The sequence below is a fragment of the Cynoglossus semilaevis genome, chromosome 14, assembly GCF_000523025.1.
Source record: "Cynoglossus semilaevis isolate Cse_v1.0 chromosome 14, Cse_v1.0, whole genome shotgun sequence".
Classification (NCBI taxonomy): domain Eukaryota; kingdom Metazoa; phylum Chordata; class Actinopteri; order Pleuronectiformes; family Cynoglossidae; genus Cynoglossus; species Cynoglossus semilaevis.
Genome location: NC_024320.1, coordinates 5436839 through 5460491, shown reverse-complemented (window position 1 = coordinate 5460491; position 23653 = coordinate 5436839). Strand labels below are relative to the sequence as shown.

The 23653-nt window shown below is 39.6% G+C and overlaps 1 protein-coding gene and 1 long non-coding RNA gene across 5 annotated transcripts; both read right to left on the bottom strand.

Annotated features, from left to right (window-relative positions):
- Positions 1-1001: 1001 nt before the first annotated feature.
- On the bottom strand, positions 1002-7222 carry LOC103389274 (uncharacterized). Of its 4 annotated transcripts, none has more exons than XR_003051831.1 (5): positions 7066-7222; positions 5869-5960; positions 2853-3095; positions 2481-2551; positions 1002-1686 (listed from the first exon to the last, which is right to left on the bottom strand). It is a non-coding gene; the product is annotated as an uncharacterized LOC103389274 (long non-coding RNA). The 4 variants fall into 4 exon arrangements; XR_003051829.1 differs by having other exon boundaries at positions 2853-3050; XR_001761039.2 differs by having other exon boundaries at positions 2853-3036; positions 7066-7221.
- A 2719-nt stretch (positions 7223-9941) lies between these two features.
- parm1 (prostate androgen-regulated mucin-like protein 1) lies at positions 9942-15046 on the bottom strand. The gene is made up of 4 exons (XM_025062008.1): positions 14911-15046; positions 12614-13675; positions 11204-11354; positions 9942-11083 (listed from the first exon to the last, which is right to left on the bottom strand). The coding sequence occupies exons 1-4, from the start codon at positions 14939-14941 to the stop codon at positions 11005-11007; spliced, it is 1323 nt and encodes a 440-aa protein (XP_024917776.1). The 5' UTR covers positions 14942-15046; the 3' UTR covers positions 9942-11004.
- Positions 15047-23653: the final 8607 nt, after the last annotated feature.

The following is a 23653-nucleotide window of genomic DNA, read 5'->3' as shown; positions in this document are numbered from 1 at the left end:
TCTTTAACAGAACTCATGGTTCTCCAGTCATTTAAAGATTAATCATGCAGGATTTCAAAGATTGTTTTTTAATGCTTTATATTTATAAATCACAAAATAATTTGTTTATTTTGTTTGTTTTTTAAATTCTATTAAAAGAATAAAAAAACAGTTCATCTGTCCAATATGACCTGTTGACTGTGGTAGTAGTGTGATGTCAGAGTTTGACACAAATCTAGCCGGATTGAACCAAAGTTAGCCGTCTTTTGGCTAATACCACTGATAAGTTTGGTAAAAAATAATCTTTTCTTTTCGACAGAGTCCAGAATTATGTAGCCTACCTCCAAACTGTTTTTGTCTTTTTTTAAACCAATAGTTAAAATGATTTTCACTGTCCTCCTGTGTTTAATGGAGACACTATTAAAGGAGGTGTTTTGGTTTTTTAACATCTTAAAAAAGTGCTCTGTTAGCTCACTGTGTTGTTCAAAGATCTGTGGGACTTTACCTGCTGGTTTGGAGAAGATCAGACTCAGGGCCCAGAAGGTTCTGAAGACCAAAGGACAGAATACCTCTGACATCATCAGCCTTCCTCAGCGAGTCTGGAATTCAAGTGATAAAACAGAAAGAATGATGATGTCTGTTATTAAAGTTGAGATTCAAGCTAAAGGCAAACACATAATGAAATAAAACCACAACAGAGTTCAGAACATTTTCATACAGTAAGTTCAGACAACAACAGGACCGGACCTGCTGGGAACTGACGACTACGGACCGCTACGGAGGAGAAAATAAGTCTGTGTTAAGTGTACCTGATTATTTTTTCTTAAACCTGTGAAACTGGACTGTGGTGAATCCACACTTTAAATTGTTGATTTAATGTGATTGTTGATTTATTTTAATTGTATTAATTAATTCAACAGTAAATCTGTCCAACATGACACAAATCTACCCAAGAACCAATGGAACTAAAGAGAGAGAGCGTGAGCGAGAGAGGGAGAAAAAACATTTACATACAAGTTAGCTAAAAGTTAGGCAAACATGTTTTATTTGTATTTCTTCCAAACATAGAAACAGAGGACTTACAGGAAAGCTGGTCTTTAATGCTGTGATATATGAAACAATCAAGGGCAGACAGGAAGTTAGCTAAACCCCAGCTCTTAGATCACATTTATGAAAATGTTATAATTTCTTACAACGCGAGTTGTAATGTGAAGTAGGCAACATGCTAAAAGCAAGAGAGAGTGGCCCCAGGTTGGTATACATGACAGGAAGCTAAATGGAGCCATTCTTGACATTTTTGTCTTATTCTTAAATCTCAAATGAAATGCTGCGGTGGAGGCTAACAGGAAGTAGCTCTGTTTACACATCTCCTCTACTTTCTGTTGTGGCAGCTGTCGAGTTCTCCTCGGTGACACCAGCAGTGGGTGTGGCCCCTGTGCTGTTCTCAGTACTGGGCTCAGGGTTAATGGTTCCGGTGGTTTCTGTAGGTGGGGGGGTCGTGCTGTTGTCATCTTCATCATCATCGTCGTCGTCGCCTCCCTCCTCCGATGACTCCTCAGATGATTGGCTTTCTGAAGACTCCTCAGAAGAGTCTTCATACTCAGAAGATCTGGTCTGTCTGAGGAGCGTGGTGTCACTGTTCTCCAGCCAGCCCAGCTGACCCTCAGGGTCAGCAAGGTCAGCATCCAGATTCTTCTCCTGGGGAACCTGTTGAGGAAAAAGTCCTTGACAGTTTAATTCATGTCTTACAAGAACATGAATGAAACTAAATATCAGTTGGATCTAGGGTCAGTAACAGGAACTGTAGGGAGTACCAGGAAAAATCTGCTTTTCCACTAGTTGATGTGTAACCATGTTCTAATGATGGTACCAGCAACTGTGTAGTCACCACAGGAACTAGTCCCAGGAACGAATGTGTTTTAAATTGAAGGACACAAATCCACGGCTAGACAGTGGTGTGTTGACCCAGTTCTGGTTCCATTACCCACATGCAATAAAAACGGTTCTACTGTAGAATATCCAGTGTACTGTAGTAATGATTGCAGTGTTTGATGTATAAGTTCAATGAAGACCTGAAGGCAGTTAGAAGGATGTCTCCACCACCTGAAGGAGTACCAGGAATTACAGGGTCAGTGACAGATCCTAGAGTCAGAGGCCCCCCAGCCTAACCTAACCTTGGACCAGTCCCGGGTTCTTTCATTGTGAAAGAACCCGGGACTGTTATCAGTACTGGGACCTCTAACAGAAGAAGGAAATCTACACATTTCCCAGGTACCAGGAACTAAATGGAGGTGTTTCTATAACTTAGAACCGTTTGGTTCCTTTTTCGCTACTTCACTGTAACTGCACACAGTCGCTATAGCTGACGGTTTTGTGTGGGACTGCTGGGTGGTTCCTGCAGCACAAGTGCCAATGAACTATTTTGATTGTTTGGCCACAGTAGTATAACACAAAACAACAACAACAGAAGATTTATCTTCACTCTGGAGGAAACATCTCACCGGCTTCGCTGAGCCTGTCGCAAGAAGAAGAATGACAAGGAGGGCGGGAGTCAGAGGCTGCATCTCTCCTCCTGGTGAAAACAACAACACACACACACACACTGAGCCAGGGTCTGTGAGAACAGTTCTGGACCCTGTGAGACCAACATGACCCAGTCAAAGACAACCACAGGTCCATGAAGAACAGAACATTTACAGCAGAGATCATTGTTAAAAACACTTAAGGAGATGTAAAATATCTGATTTCATTTATAAAACTTTGCACTGAAATATATATATACTGGGACTAAAAATGAATTAAATACAGAGAGAAAACAAACTACAATACCAGTCTAAATGTAAAATTAAGTTAACTTCTAGTCAGAAACCTACCAGAGTTTGTTCAGAGCTGCAGGAAACTTCTGTAAAATGAGGTGATGAAATATAAGAAGTGTCTTTGTCTTCAGTTTGTGATGATCTGGTCTCTGACTGACGCCTGGTTATAAAGACTCAGAGCAGACGGGCAGGGCTGAGGATGAGGATGAGGAGGGACCAGAACCTGACGACTGAGGTCTGACTGACCAGGATGTCCTCAGGGAGGAGGGGGGAAAGGGGAGAAGAGGAGGAGGAGAAGGGCTGAAGAGGAGCTGAGTCACAGTGGAAACTTTTTTTCTTCTGTTTTAGGAATGTTTTTGTTTTTATCATTATCACCAACACCTGCATCACACCTGCATGTCTGTTTGTCCCCGAGCAGAAAGAGTCGACATATTAATTAAAACTAAATGAATGAGAAATTGGATGCAGTGAATGCAGTATATTTAGTGTTTTCTTCTGAACAAATGTGTTGCTAAGTGGACTAATCCAAATATTTTTGCTTTATAACTAGTAAAAAGCAACTTCATTTGGGGAGCTTTTTTTCACCATTTAAAGGTGAGGATTAAACAAAGAAGATTGAAAGAAGAACAGAAGAACATCAGGAGATAATTATGAGATAATAATGTCTCTCATCATTTTTATCTAGTGTAAATTTAAAAAAAAAAATTGTACTCGTCTTCATTTTGTTTGTTTTTTATCCTAATGACTTATTAAACCTCTGTTTTCTTTATTGTCAGTCATATATTTTTTGACAATTTACATTTTTTTTTCTAGTTTCAGTGACTAGTTCACTGGTGAAATGTAACTTTAATTTGGTAGTGAACTTCATTTAAGAGTAAACAACAACTTTCACCGTGATCTTAGGCCAACTCTCAAAGATGTTGAAGGAATTTAATTTTTTTATTTTCACTTTTCATTTTTTGTTACACTTATTTTTCCAGTATTTTTCTACCTTTGTGGTCACACGGCACCTTTGAAGGTCCGACGTGTGACAGAAACACCTGCATTACAATAACCTACACGAACGACACCGTGGAAGCTGTGTGAGCTACGGTAGCCTCTGTGGACATTTGACCGTCCAAGTTGAAGTCCTGTCATCAGTACTGGTGTCAGATAAACACGACTTGTGTTCAAAGCAGCAAACCACAGTTTTACACCAAATATCTGAACATCTGCTATGTTGTCATGGAGTTAAGAAAAACACTGCCTGTTTTTTTTTTTTTAAACAGGTGTTTTTAGCTTTTTTGTCTTCAAAAACAAATACACAGTGACTCACAGACAGAGTTGTACAAAAACACAAGATAAAAAAAAAAAAAAAATCAGCCTGCATTTTGTAATGAAGTACATTTTTTTAAATGTTTCCTCAACAGGAAGTTTCATCATTGACCTCATGTCATCATTTCCTTCAACACACTAATGACTTGAATAACACAGACAGACGCACACACTTTAGTCTTTGCAACTGAAAGAAGCAAGTTCTGTCTGAAGCACCATTACAAAATAATTCACAAGAAATGGGAAGTTGGACTTAAATATAAATATCCTGTTTAACACCCATCTCCATATGATACTAATGCTAGTGTTCTTTTATCTATATAATTATCCAGCCATCCATTTTCATCTTCTTATCTGTTACCGGGTCGCGGGGGCAGCAGTCGCCACCCAAATCACACTGCACCGTACCAACCCCCAAACCTTCCTGTGGGTGGTGAGTCCACTGGAAGGTATTAACCGCCCTAACTGGGATTCGAACTTGCCCAGGAGGTGAACCCTGGGGTTCCACAACAATGACAGAGACATTGACTCTGGGCCAAAGCACCACATCTACATAATTATTATTATCTAAATTATTATTATCTAATCTAAAGCTTTGGAAATTTTATTTTTTTTAAATCTGTGTTATTCACATTGGAATTCATCAAAGTAAAGAAAAACAGATATTTGTATAGTTGTAATATAATTGTTTTTACTATTATTTATATAACATTATATCATGTTTTATATTATCATTATTATATTCACTGTGATGATGATAGCTCTTCTGGATCTATCTTCATCATCATTAGTCTGACCCTCATCACATATATTTTTCAGTTCCTTCTTCTTGATTTTGTGAATGAGTCTATTATATCCCCCAGACCCTGACTCACCCCTCCTGGGTCAGAGTCCACTTTGATCTAAAATTAAATATCTGACATTTATTTCTGTCTGTTATNTGTTCATTCCATCAAGCCTCAGGGATTACAGGGAAAACTTGACATTCATGTCTTCTAGACGTGTCTGTGATTAATCAACAACAGCCTGCGTCACATACAGTACGACAGCGTGAGCGTTTATTTCTGTTGGTACCTCTGTGATGACAGAGCATGTGGTTAAAGACTGTGATGAGTCACAGTATCGAGAAACCAGCTGGAAAAATACTCAAAAAACAAACAAAACAAAAAAACCTAAATGCTTCTAGACTAGAAATGAGGATTATTCTGCTTTGTTTTCCTTAAGGATCACAGTTTCGACCTGGGAATCCAAATGATGGAGGTTCCCGTTAGAAATGTTGTGAATTTCAGCAGAAAACCACAACATCCAACACATCAAAGCTGCTTGAATGTTTGTCAAGAATGAGCGTAAGAATGCACAAGAGTGTTAAAGTTAAAGGTTGGAGTCTAAATGCAGATGTATAAAGAAAGGTTATCACATAAGATAGAAAAAGGCTAAATTAAATCAATTTGGTTGATTTCAAAAACGTTGAGGTGGAAAAACCACTTCAGTTTAATGTCCATTTATTTGAAAAGTTGTATTTTCCGTTAAAAAAGATTAGAAGCTGTTCATCCACTGCTGCCTCCATCACTACGACGTGCTATTTTGAGACTTTAATGTTTGAAATTCTTTGTTCAGATTTACACCAGTGACACAAATTGGCCACAGGAGGTAGCAGTGAACCAGCAGCTTTGAGGTCTCTTGGTGCTTATGTTACGACTTATTTTATGGACTTTGGTCTGTGAGCTAAAATCATTGATTTTCTCTGTGGAATTCTTACCTGCTCATCGGTTCTGTCAGAGCCTGATCTCATCATCAGAGTCCTTCTTTCTGGGAGTTTCCATGTTTGCTACAGAAATGTAGTTTTTCCAGCTGCAGACAAACAAACATGTTTCAGCAGATGTCTGTGGTCAATATCGCTTCCTGTGCATTTTGGTCGTGTCTTGTTTTATTTTTGTCACAATCTGCAATAAGTATAGTTTTAAATAATCGTTGGATAAAGGTTTCCTTTTTTTTTCAAAGTCTGTGTTCTCCTAGTGCTGCTCTGAGTCCTGGGCAGACGGGTTTCAACCCCCCCAGTATCTGTGGCAGTGGGACAGAAGACGAAGAAGAAGTAGGAGTTCTGAAAACTTCCTGCTTAAATTAAATTTTCTGTTTTGTTTTAAATAACCTTTTTTCTTTGTGTCAGATGGTCTGTCTTTGTATAATCTAGAGTTTGAGATTTTTTTCTTTTTTTTCCACAGCACAGTTCGTTTTTCGGGACTGTTGTGCCCTCAGTCTCAGGCTCTAACTGTTTCTGTTTTGTTAAACACTCTTCATGTTCATTCAGTTAAAGTTAAATCCAGTTAATCTGATTTCTCATTCAGACCTGAGTCACATTCACTCCTGAAAATTTCCACCGCTTCCTCTACAAACAAACGCTGCCATAGTGACATCTCGTGGTAAATGTAATAATCCGCAGCTTCACAGTAAACGACATAACACTAAAGATATAGTTACAAACATCGTGTAATAACCCTTTTTTTATCGTTGCTAAATACGTGTGTGTAAATAACCCTTTTTTTATCGTTGCTAAATAATAATTGTCATCGTTGTTGTTTTTCATCCCGAATTGCCTTTATAATGTTTTAGTTCTTGATGATGAGGCTTTTATTTTGTAAAGGTTTCTCCGTAGGGTTCAGAGGGCAGAGAGGCAGGTGCTATACCACCACCTAGTGTCCATCTGTGCGCGCCGTTGAACTTAAGTCATTTCGCAATGGCGCTGTGGAAATGTAATTGATATCGTGTGTTTGTGTTCGTAACCAACTTTGACGTTGGTTTTAGAATTCTTAATAAAACTAAAACCACCATTTGACCGTTGAGTGAGACCGTCTAAATAAACAATGAATATGCCTTCTTTTAAATTCGAAACCAATCCAATAAAAATGACGAAAGAGAAAAAAAAACTCTTTGTGTGTGTCTCTGTATGAAGACTTACCTTCTCCTCAGACAGAATTGGTCCACTGGACCAGGTGTGCAACCTGCTTCTCCTCCAGCCCACTTCACTCTCTCTACTGTCCTCTCCTCCCGCCGACCATTGACTTCCGGTTTACTCTCTACTTCCGGTCCACACTCTCCTCACAGGTGAGTCTCATCCATCAGCCTCTCCCAGCTCATTAACTCATCCCAGTATTAGAGAACAATTCTATCTTTTTTCTCCTTCTAGTTACAAACCATCAACACTTCCACCATCTAATTAAACAGCCTATTGTTTTTTCATGACGTTTTATAGTTAATAACAGCTCTTTTGATGTTTTTATATTGACCAGAATGTCATCCACCTTTTATTTTCATCTTTCAAATATGAATTAATTAATTAAATGATACACAGACCCTGGTTCTGACTAGAGGTAAGAAAATATTGATATACATTGAAATTTGTAAAAAACTTCTCTGGTCCAATTTAGTATTTAGTAACCAGATGTTAAGCCTGTAGCAACATTTGGTCTTTACTATGCTGACAATGACATTGTTTCAAAAAAAAAAGTAACATATTGTCGTGCCTATAGTAGTGCAGTATATAGCAATATATCATATATCTTGATACACATCTTATCACCAGATCTTTGCCAATACACATCAGTTCTGACCGAGAGACGTTAATCAATAATGTCTCTCAGAGATCTCAGAGAACAGTTCCTGCTCCAGTTTATTAATTCACACTGGGACAGAGTGAAGAACCTCCACGTTTATGTTTAACATAAATGGAAAAAAAAGCAGCAGGTGTGGAAAGATGTAGAGGCTGAAAGTGAAAACTGACCTGATTTGGTTTGTGAAACCACACGTTAGAGTCACTCAGTTTCCTAAGGTTTAAGGTTGAACTGTGCAATTATAATGTCATTTCTATAAACTTCTACCTTAATAAAAAAAATATAGATTTAGATTATTATTTTCTATGAAGGTCAAAAATTCATGCAGCAAACATTATTCAGTTTCTGTTTTCAGATGTTCCTACTAAACACACACACACACACACAAAGAGGCCTGATAATTGCAGTGTTTATCTCTGTTGTTACCGTGAAAGTACTTGGAACCAACATTTAAACTGAGACACAGCTGAAAGGAAGAGAAAAAACGCAACACATCAAACAGGTTGAGCAGCTCATTTCTAGAAAAAAAGATTGAAAAAGTATTTCAAAATAAATAATGGAATTATCAAAAGATCTAAAACAAAATAAAGATAAACATGTATGAGCAAATAACAATTTAAATATTTTATAATTTTATAAAAAAATGCAGCAGAATAATAATATATTTATAGTAGATGAAGCTACATTTCCTTTTTTAAACATAATGATGTCTCTGGATTCTGTAATCATGTGGTATGGACCTGGAGATAGAGAAATGTGCAGAGGAAGAGGAGGACGAGGCGGAGGAGGAAGAGGAGGAGATGGAGGATCTGGGTAACAGGATGTGAGAGAGATGAAGAATGGAGGTGGAGCTGATGAAGGACAGGACTGTGATTAAACTTTCAGTGAGAATCTGCAGCTGATTCAGTTGCTGCTGCTTTTGCTGCTGTTGATCGTCTTCTTCTCTGTTTCTTCTTCTAATCTTCTTGTCCTCCTTCTCCTCCTCCTCTTCTTCTTCTTCTAATCTCCCCAGCATCCTTATCTCCAGCTCCATCTTCATCTGCTCCAGCTCTGCCTCCTGTGTTACGGTCAGAGTCTCCAAACCCTGCGTCAGGTCTCACTGTTTTCTGCTGATACCGTCCTCTGTTATGGACTGTTTCTTGGGATGGTTGGCTCAACTGTTGGTACTTAAACCCACAATCAAACTCATCAGTGAACACATTCACAAAATTCACAAAACCATTGATACAATCGATTGATTACAATGTGTTGTTGATTTTATTGGACTTTTGTTTACCATCAAAACAATCTACAGTCAGAAGAAAAAACTTCACAGGCAGAACAATATCCAGTTTATACATTCTTACAGGAATACTATTCATTATTTAACTTTAATTTATTTAATTTGTGATATTGTTACCCAATATATTATGCAATATATTGGTATACAAAGTCTGTTAAACAAATACTATAGGGCAGTAAAAATATATTTCATTACATCTATTTAATTTTAAAATATAAAAATTACTGTTACTGATCACCATGAAAAAAGAATTTCAATATATTAACAACAAAACAAAACACAAGTGTATTGAAAACATATTATGTGAACGTGTAAGTGTATTGAAAACATATTATGTGAACTACCGAAGTCCTTATAATATGAATTTTACTTCAATAAGCATTAACTAAATTGTATTAGTGCAATCGTTTTTTTTGTTTTTTTTTAATAAACAGTCAGACATTCATTTAAATTCAGTTTCTACCTTGGGGAAAAACAAAAGAAACACCCAACAGAAATAATTCCAAGATTCACTATAGATAAAAAACCACAGACAGAGACACTGAACGAGTTCTTGTGTGTTGGATAATTCATTTTCAGAGTCAGTACTAACAGAACTCGAAGGCCAGGGGAGGACGTTTGTCCTTCCTGTGGTCTGGTCTGTCCTGGATACTGATCAGATTAATACAGTACAGTAACAACAGTCTTCAACATCATGTCCTGCCATGATATCCAAACTAAACAGGCTCAGTAGAGCTGATGTGGAACTTAAGGTGACTGTCCAACTTTCCAACGGGTCCTTCTGGAATTCAAGTCCCAACAGACAGGGTTTCTGAGGAGACCAAAGAACTGAAACCCTGGTTCTGACCAGTTCACATTCTATCGATTCATCAACCGTGAAGCTCAGTTAATACACTCTCAGTAAGTCTTTAGGGACGGACACATTTTATATTTTTGTTTTCCTTGTTTAACTTTCATTTAGAAAAATAAATGATCTCACTTCCTGTGTTCACCTGTTATAAACAGTTTCATGACTAATCACCTAGACTGACAAAGACAACCAACCTGATCTGAGTGGCTTCCTCTGCAGGCTGACGACACTGAAGCTCCCTCTGTTCACACTAAACCAAAGCTAAAGACACACTGTCCACCACTGTCCCAGTCTGTCCACAGGTTAATCAGGCCCTGGTGTCCAGACCAATGGACTGGTTTCTGCAGGGTTTTGTTTGACCATCAAAAGACTGGAGATCACACACTACAGGAGTGGACAGTAACTGAGGACATCAAACCCTGATCTCTGACTCTGTTGTCTTCTGACCCTACTTCCTGTCGACCAGCATCTCTTATTCATTGTCTGTTAACAGTTCACTCACTAACACTGGTTTGGACCAAAGGACCATGATGACTTTCCAACTACAGCAGACTATAGCTGAACAACAGGGAATTGTGGGTAAAATCTGGCAACAAAAATAATCTGACAGTTTGTCCTAATTCTAGAACAGGTTCAGGTTAAGTCAGTGTGAGAACAGAAGTCAAATCAGTTCTGGCTCTTACATCACAACCAGCCAAGCAGCTTCTTGCTCTTTGCGCTCGGTGATGAGGTCATCAACCTGCATCAACAGGAAGGCATAAATATGGAGAAACACTCGTATTTTCAACTCCTTCTTTTTTTTCCGCTTATTGCTGCAGAAATATTTGTCATCCTCTCAGATGAACCATGAGCCATAGTTTCCTCTGAAAGATTCACTTTTTGACAAACTTCCTGCTTTTACCCAGAGCACTACCAAATATTTAACCAAATATAACACAATAACACATGACTGACCTGTGGTATGAACCATGTTTTACCACTGCAGGTCCATAGTAATACATGGTTCACATACACAAATACAAGTCAGACATATGTAAGAATCAGAACTGTAAAGTCCGGTTCAGATGGAGTCAGAATTAAGTCAGGATCAGTGGCTGATCATCAGACCGTAGCCTAAAGCCAACTCACAGAGTCCGAGGTCAAGAGTCAAAGGCTTCAGGGGTCATACATGGGGTTACTGAAGTGTCCCACTGTACCGTAGTCGCTCTCCAGCAGAGGACCGTAGGAGGTTTTTCTACAAGATGAAAGAGGAAAAAAAAGGTCAAGAAGGCGTTTTGCAGAAAAGGTTCAAAAAACACGTCTTGTTTTTTTTTACTTTTAATAACTAACATTTCTAGAAATGATTTTTGCGTACATGATGGAACACCTGACCCACAGCCTCTCAGTGTGAAAGCTGCTGTACTCTGTGTTGGAGCAGTGGATGTACCTGATCTTGAAGTAATAGATTCCACCCAACATTAGCAGAGCGATGACAATAAAGACACAAACTACGGCAGTGACACTTCCTGGAAAAGAGAATGAAAGAAGGAAAGAAGTCGTTAAAGGTTTTTACCATCCTGATGGTTTTCATACTTTCATACTGCTGTTAAAAAAACCCCACTTAAACATAAACATTTACCTTTATTAATGTCTGAGTGTAAATCAATGTAGATCATTTTTCAACTAATTAATATTCTGTTTTTTTAGTTTTTGTGAATATAAACTGTGCAGTGTATAAAAATATCTGAGCTGGTGGCTGTGATAGAGTGACAGCTACTAAAATGTCTCTGGGGTCGCCAGATATTTGTGATGTCAGAATGGGGTCAGAGGCCAAAGAAGGTTGAGAACCACTGGTGTAGATGGTGCCGTCAGGCTTCCTCAACATCACATCCATGCCAAAATGTAGTTTCAGAAACATGTGTTGGATGAAAAATATGTTGGATGACTAGGAGCTAAAAAATATGTTGGATGACTAGGAGCTAAAAAACCTGACTACAACAAATAGTAAAAAAAAAAAGCCAAAAATTAGCTAAAACTTGTTTGTTTTTATTAAGTCTTTAACCTCTTTCTTAAGTTTCTGTTTCTTAGGTTTTGGTTTCCTGGTAAATCTCTGACGGTCCTTTCTTCAGAATAATTCCCAACCTTTTTTATGACATGGATTTCTTATAATGATAACTTCTTCCTTACTTCACCGAAGAAACCTTTGAACTGAACTGTTAATGATTAATCTTGGAGACGATAACTTAACTTCAACACTCTGACGTAGCTACTGGGTGGGGGCCTCAAAGTTTAGTATGTCAAGGTTTGCACAGAAATACTTAACAAGTAGACTTGGAGTTAGCCCGGAGATAAACAGAAAAGCTAGCCAATTGGATTGCTACAATTTAGCATAGACTAATTGAAAAGAGGATAGCTAAAAGATGGATAGAAAATACTGACAGATGCATAGAGAAGACAGCAAAATGTTTCAATGTGGTTCAACCGCTGACTTTTGATGTTTGGAGCTGATTGTTACTGGTTAATGTTGATCGTTTGCTGAGCGACAGCTGAGTTTATCAATTATTATCAGAGAGTCTGAGCACAAAGATCAGTCACTACGTTTATTCATGACCCCAGAGCAGGATAGTGGCCATAGACCATAGTCTGGCCACTGTAGGATTTACATCGCTGACATCAGTGATTTAACATAGAACGGAACGGAAGAAGAAAAGAGTCGACAGAATACATGAGCAGAAAAACAAACAGAAAAAAAAAAATCAACCTTAGTCACAGATGACTCTCTCACCTGAGCTCAGGGCGTTGGACTTGTCTCCAGTTGCTGGTTCCAGTGTGATGGTCTGGGTTGTAGCTGAGGTTGAGCTTGGGAGAGAGCTGGAGGATGTGATGGTGTTGGCTGAGGTACCAGGAGGGGTGGTAGTTGTTCCAGTGGTCTCAGAAGGTGGAGAGGTGGTGGTGGATGGAGGTGATCCTGTGGTGTCAGCAGGTGGAGAGGTGGTGGTGGATGGAGGTGATCCTGTGGTGTCAGCGGGTGGAGAGGTGGTGGTGGATGGAGGTGATCCTGTGGTGCTGGACGGTGGAGGGGTGGTGGTGGATGGAGGTGATCCTGTGGTGTCAGCGGGTGGAGAGGTGGTGGTGGATGGAGGTGATCCTGTGGTGCTGGACGGTGGAGGGGTGGTGGTGGATGGAGGTGATCCTGTGGTGTCAGCAGGTGGAGAGGTGGTGGTGGATGGAGGTGATCCTGTGGTGCTGGACGGTGGAGGGGTGGTGTCTAAGCTGGTGGTGGTGTCAGCAGGTGTTCCAGTGTTGTCAGCAGTGGTATTGGTGGTACCTGTAGTGGTGCCTAATCCAGCGGTGGTGGTGGACGGAGTTGTTTCAGTGGTGCTGGCCGGGGGGGGGGGGGGGTCTAAGCTGGTGGTGGTGTCAGCCGGTGTTCCAGTGTTGTCAGCAGTGGGATTGGTGGTACCTGTAGTGGTGCCTAATCCAGCGGTGGTGGTGGACGGAGTTGTTTCAGTGGTGCTGGCCGGGGGAGGGGTGGTGTCTAAGCTGGTGGGGGCGGCAGCGGGCGTTCCAGTGTTGTCAGCAGTGTTATTGGTGGTACCTGTAGTGGTGCCTAATCCAGCGGTGGTGGTGGACGGAGTTGTTTCAGTGGTGCTGGCCGGTGGAGTGGTGGTGGTTGTGGTTGGAGATGTTTCAGCAGGGGTAGTAAGAGTGGTGGCATCTGATTCATCAGGATTAGGATTAGGGTTAGTGGTCGCTGAGGAACCAGTGGTGATGGCAGTGGGTGTAAGTGAGCCTTCAGCCTGTTGTATGCTGTTGTTTGCACACATTGACTGAATCAGCAGAAAACCTGTAAATGATAAACAACAAACATTTTTAAACGTTTGGTCTCGGGTTCATTTATTTTTAAATTAAACCGTAAGATTTGACTTTGAAAAAAATCAGTGACTTTGTTTCAAAACAAACAAAAACGAATAAAAATGTTAACTTAACTACTGCTCAGTGCACAGCTACACTGTGGTCAACTAGTTTCACTGAGGTAAATGTGAATGAAGAATTTCAAATGCCAGAATAAAAGTTAACTGTGATGTAAAAATGAAGATGTGATCGATGGATTTTAATCAACCTGTCTTTTCAACATAATTTCCAGTTTTAATACAATTTCAGGTTTAGGTTATGTTTCTAGTTCAGGATCAATTGTTGTTTCTCTGCCAGGGATTGGAAAACCATATTGTTAATTTTCCGTTTTTTTCATGTTGTTTCCTAAAGTCACAAAGTGCTGGAATATTCTGTCTGATGGAAATTATCATTATGATGACTTGTTTTTTAAGTCCTTGCCCTGGTGTCTTATTTGTCCAGTAACCTAGTTTATTTTAAATTTAAGACTAAGGATTAAGTCACATCTATTTTAGTTAACTTACTAACTTCTGAATACTTTCTCTTTTAACTTGACTTTTTTATATGAAACTATTGATGTCTCTGCCAGGAATCCTCCCTAAAAAGAGATTAAAGCTGATAAAATAAACAATGAATGACTAAATTGTTTGAGTGAGTAGATGGTCAACAACAAACAACATAAGTCTTTTCACTGTAAAAATGACAAGACATATAACATTACACACAGCTGGAATACTTTTCTGTAGTTACAAATATTTGTCTTGAATCATTAGAAACCCCTAAAACAGTCAAATGTGACAAAATCTGCAAATGAGAAATTAAAGTAGTATGTTGTTTTTAAAAGTCAACACAGAATCTAGATTTTTATTAAACCTATTAAAAATAATGTCTGTACGTTTCATTTCTTAAAAAAGGATTTTACATGATAGTTGTACAAGATGTGTCTAAATAGAGAAAAAATAGCTTTAGTTTTTAAAGGACTTTTTTAAACAGACAATGAGAAGACACGTTTCATGGGCAGGAAATGCTGTCAGACAGAAACCTCAGAGGAAATGCATGCAGTCATCCACCTTGTATTCTTTGTCAAATACACACCAATTCTGTCATTGAAGACAGAAACTAGATGAGTGAAAGTAACGGTTAGGTGCAGGAAATGAGGGCAAGCTGCTCTGAAGTCAGTTTACTCACATGTTATCAGGTTGGCCAGGCTGATCCTCATCACTGTGTCTTCTCTTCTATCTCCACAAACACTTGTGAGGTTGTTGAGCAGTCTTCTCTCTCTGTGTTACAGACTGTAGGTGACCGCTGTAGGAATCTGGAAGGCGGGCCTACGTCATGACTGTTTGACGTCACAGCTATAAAGACATGGGGGAAAGTTCAAAAACTGATAACAACCACTTCACAAAAGACTCAATTCATTGCCTTGGTCTATCATAGCTTTACACAAGATATATATATATATATATATATATATATATATATATATATATAATGAGGATAAATATTTGCCAAATAGTAAAAACAAATTAATCACAAATCCTCCAACACAATGCTCAGTGATTAGACGTAATCATGGTCAAAGTAAAAATGTAAATACAGACAAAAATATAATATGAAAAAAATGAAAATAGTATATATTAAATAATATAAAGAGGAATACATATAGGCTATATGCGTTACTAAATGCAATCTGGACAGAATATGCAAGTATAAAAACGGCAACATTAAAAACAAAACGGTTTTATGTATAATGATAAATGATAGAAATGTTTACTCTTCATTAAAGTAATTTCAATTAACAAAGACAAAAACACAAAAAGACATCTAAAGACATAGCCATTGATGTATGGTATGGTCGTAAGGAAACATGTTAAAATAAAATAAACGCTAATAACATATTAGAAACAGGTGTCGGCGGAACAATCGTTTTCACCAGGGGAAGGCGCGGAGGAAGGCGTCCACTTCCGTTTTATATTAAGAGCGAAACTAAATCTCAGCTCTTTTTCTGATTGGAAAAAATAAGCCAGAATAAAAACCGCAAAAAAAACAAATAAAACAAAAACACATTTTCCATAGATATTTGCGCAAGAGTGATGGAAATTAATTAAATGAAATTGAAGAAGTTTCTCCATTGTCCCTTTTAGATTGGTAAAGGGACGAGGATGCGGTCATAGTTTCCTCCCTGGTCGCCATTTTGTGTCTAATGCTGCCCAAATTATGAGAATCCAGGAAACGAACTCTTAGAAAATTAAAGAGGGAAAAATATGTGTTGTAAAAAAAATAATAATAAAAAAGTCGTTGCAGTTTAGTAAAAACAAAATAAAATTGCATTTGCGTTTTCGATTTTTTTCATTTAATAGCTTAAATAATATAATATAATGTTAATAAAAAGCAATTCATTAAAGGTAGTCTAATTCGTGTGTGTGTGTGCGGGAAGGGTAGTGGTAACTTCTTTTTATTTGTATTTTGATTCTGGACTAAATCTGAATGTGTATTTAATGTAACTTGTCGACAGAGGGCAGTGTATTCATTTACAATTCGTTTAAGGTTTTTAGCTTCATATAAACCCACTAAAGCACTGTAACGGGAACATTGAAACAAGCAGAATGTGATAGAAAATGAAGAACATGTAGCATATGTTAACATTTCTTAACTATAACTGTAGACAAAATATGTTTTTAAATTAATATATCAAATCAAAACAGCAAAGAATGCGTCAGTTTAGGATAGGAGTAGTAGTAGTCAAAGTAGTAGTAATACTAGTAGTAGTAGTAGTAGAATTGGTAGAAACAATTAAAATAAGTAGAAACAAATAAAATAACTGAGTAGTCAGTTATTCATTAATTAAAGTGTAACACCTGGTCCAATAATTTGCTTGAGCTCCCGTTTCAGATGTGAACATAGGAATAATAACAAAAAAAACTGAAGTGCACCACAATAGTATAAAAGATTTAAAGATAACACTGAAAATGGGATAAACGTAAATAGATGAATGGACAAAATTACACTGAATGAGAAGAAGAACAGTTTTTCTTTTATGTGCCACAGGAGGAGCACACAGTTGAGGAAAATACCACAGGGGTAAAACATTAAAGGGATTGTCTCAGGTGCTCATTCTTCAATAGAATAATGGCAGTAATTATCCCTGAGTGGGCACAGCGCTGCCTTTTAAACGCAGCGTTTGATCGGTGCTGGAGTTTGGCCATGTCTAGATTAAGTGCTGCAAAGAGGCTCCATGTGTTTGTTGTCATTTTCCTTGTTTTTTGTTTGTGCACTCATTAATATTAAAGAAACAGCACAGCTGATGATGAGCTTACAAGAAAAAAACAAAAACAAAACAGACAACCAAACAGAAATGTTGACCTGATGGTGGATCATATCAGACGGATAAAGAGATATTACCAACATTTAATTATGTCTAATCATAATCATTATCATTTCTGGAGAAAAGAAAGTACTCTCCTAGAATATTCCAAATCCCACAGATTATTTAATTTGTAATAATTTGCCATTTAGAGGAACCTACATTTAGGCCTTTGTGTCTGAGCTGTTAGAAGTCCAAAAAGAAAATCTTAGTTCACAGTCCAAATCCAATATTCATTCACTGCTCACGTTCTACAAACATGGATCTTCTCTGCAACTGTTATAGTCACTATCTGTTATAAAAATCCACTTGAAGTGTTTTGTAGGCCCAGGTATGTCTGTGGAGTCAGTGTGAGTGAAAAATGAGTCTTTCTGTTCATTCTGCTCATCCTCTGTTTCCAGGAAATGACATGTAACAGTAATGTCTGACATGTAATGACAAGATGGACGGTTGTGCAGAAAGTGCCTGCTAAAATTTCTTTAGAAAAATAAAGAGGTTTAGAAAAAAAGTGGAGCTCAGGAGCCCTGGAGTGATGGAAGCTTCAGATGCAAATATATATTCAAGGACTAATGTTAAAAAAAAGATCTTTTCGGCCAAAGGCGAAGCCTAAAGATTAGCAGCTGAGATCAGAAATCAAACAAAGGCAATAAGTCACACATGAAGAGGCAAGGTCAGCTGAGCATCCATCTATCCATCCATCACTCAACCATCAGTCCATCCATCCATCATCCGCCCATCCATCATCCATCCATCCATCCATCCATCCTCCATCTGTCCATCATCCATCCATCCATCCATCCATCATCCATCTGTCTATCATCCATCCATCCATCCATCATCCATCCACCATCCATCATCCATCATCCATCATCCATCATCCATCCACCCACCATCCATCCATCCACCAATCCATCCATCCATCAATCCATCCATCCACCAATCCATCCATCCATCAATCCATCCACATCCATCCATCCATCCATCATCCATCTGTCTACCATCCATCCACCCCTCCATCATCCATCCATCCATCCATCCATCATCCATCTGTCCATCATCCATCCATCCATCCATCCATCCATCCACCAATCCATCCATCCATCAATCCATCCACATCCATTCATACATCCATCATCCATCTGTCCATCATCCATTATTCATCATCCATCCATCCATCCATTCATCCACCTTTTGAAGTTGAACCTTTTAAGGATACATTTCTAATAAAGTACATTTCAATTGGACATGACAGTGAAACAATAGCCGAGAACTACAGTAAAATAGCTAAGAATGAACCAACATTTCTCACTGACAACCGTATATAAACAACAGGTTCATGGCTCCTACCCATTCCCTTTGTTGAGCGTTTGATTGGCTGCTATCTGGTAGCAGCCTGAAGAGCCACGTGGCCCAGAAACCACAGGCTGCAGACCCCTGGTCTTCTCCTGGTGATGGTCGTGGACCAAACCTGGTCCCAACAGCCAAACACAAACATCACTCACATGGTTTGTAATCAGCTTTAACTCAGAACTGAATCACTTCGTTTCACACACATATTTACCAAAATAAACCATTTCATCTTAACTCCAGTTCAGCCCAAACTTCAAACATGCGGTTCTGTCTTAAACCTGGGTCTCCATGAGAATGAGTGGTCCTGAGGAGTTGAATGTTTTCAACAAAGTAAAGTTGACAGGAACCGGTGAACCATTATCACATGAAAGAGAAAAGAACATTGTTAATTCTGCTGCAGGACACTCAGGCAGACACAGGCTGTGATGCTGGTCATTACTGAGTGTCCTCTAAGTGCCTCAGCTCAATCAGAGAAGACGGAGAAGCGTCTCCTCGGAGCTGATGAGCTGCTGTCTCCACTCCTCTTCTCCCGTCTTCTGCTGATTGCAGTGATCAACAGCAGCGTAGGAGACATGATGAGTCTCCTCTGGTAAATGAGCCTCATCTTTGACCACCACATCCACGGAGTCACTCTGTGTGTGTGTGTGTTGGTGTGTGAATGGTAAATGTAGTGTCCTTCAGGGCTGGGAAATGATTTCTTGCTTGCTCTTTCAAACCATTTTCTATATCAACATGTCTTTTATTAGTGTAAGTAAATGTAATAGATATATAGGACCACTGAATCAACAATGTGCCTGCAACATTTCATCATTGTTCATTCATTCACAGTTTTATAATCATTCATTGAATGTATCCATTTACCCAACTGTTTTCATCCATCCTTTCATTATTTCCTATCTATCATCCATCTATAAACCTCTATCAATCTCTCACTCAATAAACCACATATTCACCACACCATCCATCCAGGTCTGTCCATTCACACAGACTCTAGTAATGGTCATCTGACCAATCATCCATCCATCCACCATCTACCATCTTTTTCGTCTTCTTCCATCTTATTGAGTTGATATATTTGATGAGTTGACTCTGGATCAGTGTGACTGTACCTTCTCAGTGATGGTGACCAGCTCTGGTTGACCCTCCGTCAGTCTCTCCATCCTGTGAGATACCTCATCATCCTTACTGTAGATGTTTGGACCTCTGTTCTGTCTGACCTGATCTTCTCCGATCCTATAGCCAGTTTCACTCAGGGTTCTCGGGTTTCTTTCTACAACCGTGGACTGTGAGTGTGATTTGGTTGTGGAGAAAACTCAGATTAACACAGATTATATGTTTTTTTCAAAGAGCAGACCTCTGTGTGTCCTCCAGGTTCCAGGCACCGACTTATTTTTGGTGATGAAGTGATGAAACGACTCTTACATGTTCGCAGGACAGAAGCCACTCGTGCTTCTCCTTTCACATCTCTGAACTTCACCGTGTACGTTCAGCTGCAGTCATATTTTATTCAGGGTAAAAGCATGAACTATTTATTTTAACCACTTCCATTATGTTTGCAGTTATTTTACTCTGCCCTTATTCTCAGTCCACAGCAGTCACACTGCCCTCATGTTATCTGCTTAAAAATATCACAGCGCCCCCTACTCACAACACCTTCATCTGCTGAAAATTCAAGAACAATTATGTGGAGTTGTGTATTATTTAAAAACAGCTCACATGTGAAAAAAAGGTGGGTCAATACGTGGCACTGGGCCCAGTTAAATATAAAACACTAGTTTATTTACACTTTAGTATTTATGGTGGGGGTCTCCATTAGTTCAGGGGTCCACTCTCCTGACAGGTTTTGTCCATCAGGACATGTGGTGTCCACCTTCAAGAGAAAAGTTCTTCTCCAAAGCAGCCAGGAACGTAACAATTCCCCAGAACCAAGTTTGACACCTGTAACCATGGCGACTAAAAGCATTTGACTTTTTGTCTTTGTCAGAACATATACATTATTTCACTGCTGCCTGGACGAATGGTAGATTTTAAACATTTCCAAAGGTCTCCTGCCGTAGCGGGGCCCCTCTGAGGGCAGCAGGTCGGAGCGGGCTTTGCCGCTCTTTCTCTAAGGTTGTTTATACACACACTGGGACAGACCTGTGTACTGGGAGACAAATGAGGTTTCACATCCTGTTTCCAGTTGTGTTTGTGAGACAGAGCTACTCACGTTCTCTTTTTCCACATTTGGAGATGTTGGGCTGTGAGGGTAATTATTCAGCTGCACCTGCAGAAAAAAATTCTGAAAGCTTGGACTGTTGGAGACGGAGGGGGCGGAGCTTCGGAGTGATCAGGCGTTAAAACAGAAACAACTCCTGAGTCATTTCTATGGCCTTTCACCTCTGTAGGTCCTGGTGTGTTGTCTTTTATTAGTATTATTTAATGTCCCTGGATCAGGGCTGCTCCCACTGCAGCACTTGCTGCTTTAATATTTAATGATTAATGTAAAGTGTAATTAATGGAGTTGAGCTGGTCCAGTAATGAGCTTTCCTGAGAAAATAATTAATTCCGCCTCATTTGTGTCTGACAGGAAGTGAGGGTCTTTACCCTGACTACAGCCTCTTTCCCACTCAGTGAATTGATGATGATGATTGATGTTTTTTATCATGTCTTTCTGTAGACGTTTTTCTTACTGAAACTGCTTGGCATTGGTTTTAGAAAATGTACTTTTTTGGTACATTTTAATCTGTTTTAATTGTTTTTGGTTCAGATCAGATCAATCCCCGAGAGGCTGAGTTAGAGGTGGAGTAGGAGAAGATGTTGAGATCTTCTCAACAAGGGAGTAAACAGGATGGACAGGAGAGGGAGGTGGAGTAGGAGAAGGGAGTAAACAGGATGGACAGGAGAGAAAGGCGGAGGTGGAGATGGTTATTGAAGAAGACCAGAGACCAGAGTTGATTTACAGATGTAGTGATGGGAGATGTGGAGCTGTGTGGTGTAACAGTAGAAGAGGGAGAAGATGGGGGGAGAAGGACCTGCTGTGGAGACAAAGTGGTTACAAATACGGGTTAAAACAAAGAATGGGCACTTATTCACAACACCTTGATTAAAAACAGATCACACTGCACTGGTTGCATTGGTGCCAGTAGGGGGCCCTAGAGCATGAACTTTCCCCTACCACCAGTAGTGTGAAAATAAGTGTTTTTGGCTCATGTTTCCTAAAATATCTGCATTTTCACATCATAAGGTCAAGTCCCGATGACCTGCCCAAACCCCAAAATACCCTGTGGGACTCGTTAGCAGGATAAGGTGGTTGAAGCTGGATTGAGCTGGTTGGAGGATGGATAGAAATGGATGGAGATTGAAAAGGAAGAGTTGTCTCTATTTATTTCCCCCTGGTGTCAAACTCCTGATGAACAGCCCCTTCAGTCCAGTCAGCAAACACAGACAGGAGGACGCAGCAGCTGCTCACTTCCACAGATGAAAGTCAGCCACGAAGCAGACACATCTCACATTTGAAATCAATGCAGAGGAACCTGGAGAATAATTCCACCTCTGACCTCCGCGTCACCACCATGAATATGGAGATGGGTCTGGAGACCAGGAGTCGACTGAAGCGTGGCCCTGATTATTGTGACACTTTTAGGAAGCGCACGGTTAGAGACTAATGGAATCTTTTTATGCTGCCTCCACCTTCCAGACAAACCAACCCTGACACCTCCACTCCATGGCTGACACTGTCAGTGAGGAGGTGGTAACCTTTAGTCCTTTTACACAGCAGGGACTAAAGGTCAGAGGTCACATCTGATGTCATACAAGTCAAATGTCTATTTAGAGTTTTAGTTTAAACCAGGACAGGGACTTTTCCATGTCAATCTCAATTAATTGGTGACAAAGTATTAAAAAGTGTATCAAAATAAAACATTTAATCAAGTTTTTCTGTTGTTTCATTTCTGGCTAACCAGTAACATCGATGACTGATGACGCCCAGTAGGTGACAGTAATGAACTTACATTTCATAAACCAGCCAGAAGATGAGTCTGTGTGTTTCGCTTTTTGGGCATGCTAACATTACAGACACCAGAGCTAATGTTAGCTACAATAGTCCTGGTACAGACACCAGAGCTAATGTTAGCTACAATAGGCCTGGTACAGCCACCAGAGCTAATGTTAGCTACAACAGTCCTGGTACGGACACCAGAGCTAACGTTAGCTACAACAGTGCTGGTACAGACACCAGAGCTAACGTTAGCTACACCAGTCCTGGTACAGACACCAGAGCTAATGTTAGCTACAACAGGTATGGTACAGACACCAGAGCTAACGTTAGCTACAACAGTCCTGGTATAGACACCAGAGCTAACGTTAGCTACAACAGTCCTGGTATAGACACCAGAGCTAACGTTAGCTACAACAGTGCTGGTACAGACACCAGAGCTAACGTTAGCTACAGCCATCCTGGTATAGACACCAGAGCTAATGTTAGCTACAACAGCCAACACACACCAGAGCTTCAGCTATCTATTAGCTGTAATTGTACTGTGACTTTGTAATAATCTTTGAATGCAGTGGACATATGAAAAAAAATTACAAATACATGGTTTCTTTACTTCAATACTATATTTTTCAGCGAACACAGTTTTTTATGTATATTAAACAATTCAACAACACAACAGAAAGTCGGTGAGTTTTTCCATAAAAGTCAGACGAGCTGCTTTTCGACCCAGATGTTCAGCCTGTGTCCAGACTGACGTCTGCTGAACTCAGTTCTACCACTGACTGAGAATGAATGTGGACAGCACAGAGACCGGGGGGAGGCCCGGGTCCAGGGTCCCTGTCTGACGACCTTGTGCTGTCTGCTGAAGATATCTGATCTGACAGAGTCAACGCTGGAGGACACGGAAATACACTAGAGGGAGCAGATAATAAACGAGGAGTGACGAACGGACGGACAGAGCAGGTGTCAGGACGACTGTGAGGAGACTGACGGAAGCTTCCAGGCACTAACAGCTCAGATTTACACATGAATGAAACAATTAACTCAACAATTACCACAATTACAGCCTTTTTCTGTCATGTTCCAGACACCTGCAGTCAGCAATGACGATGGGATGTTCTGTCTGTGTCAAAGTACAATTTAAGAAAGTAATAACAATATTAACACCTGCATGAGCTCACAGACCAAAGTGATTTTAGCTCAGACCAAAGTCCATAGAGAAAATCAGTGATTTTAGCTCA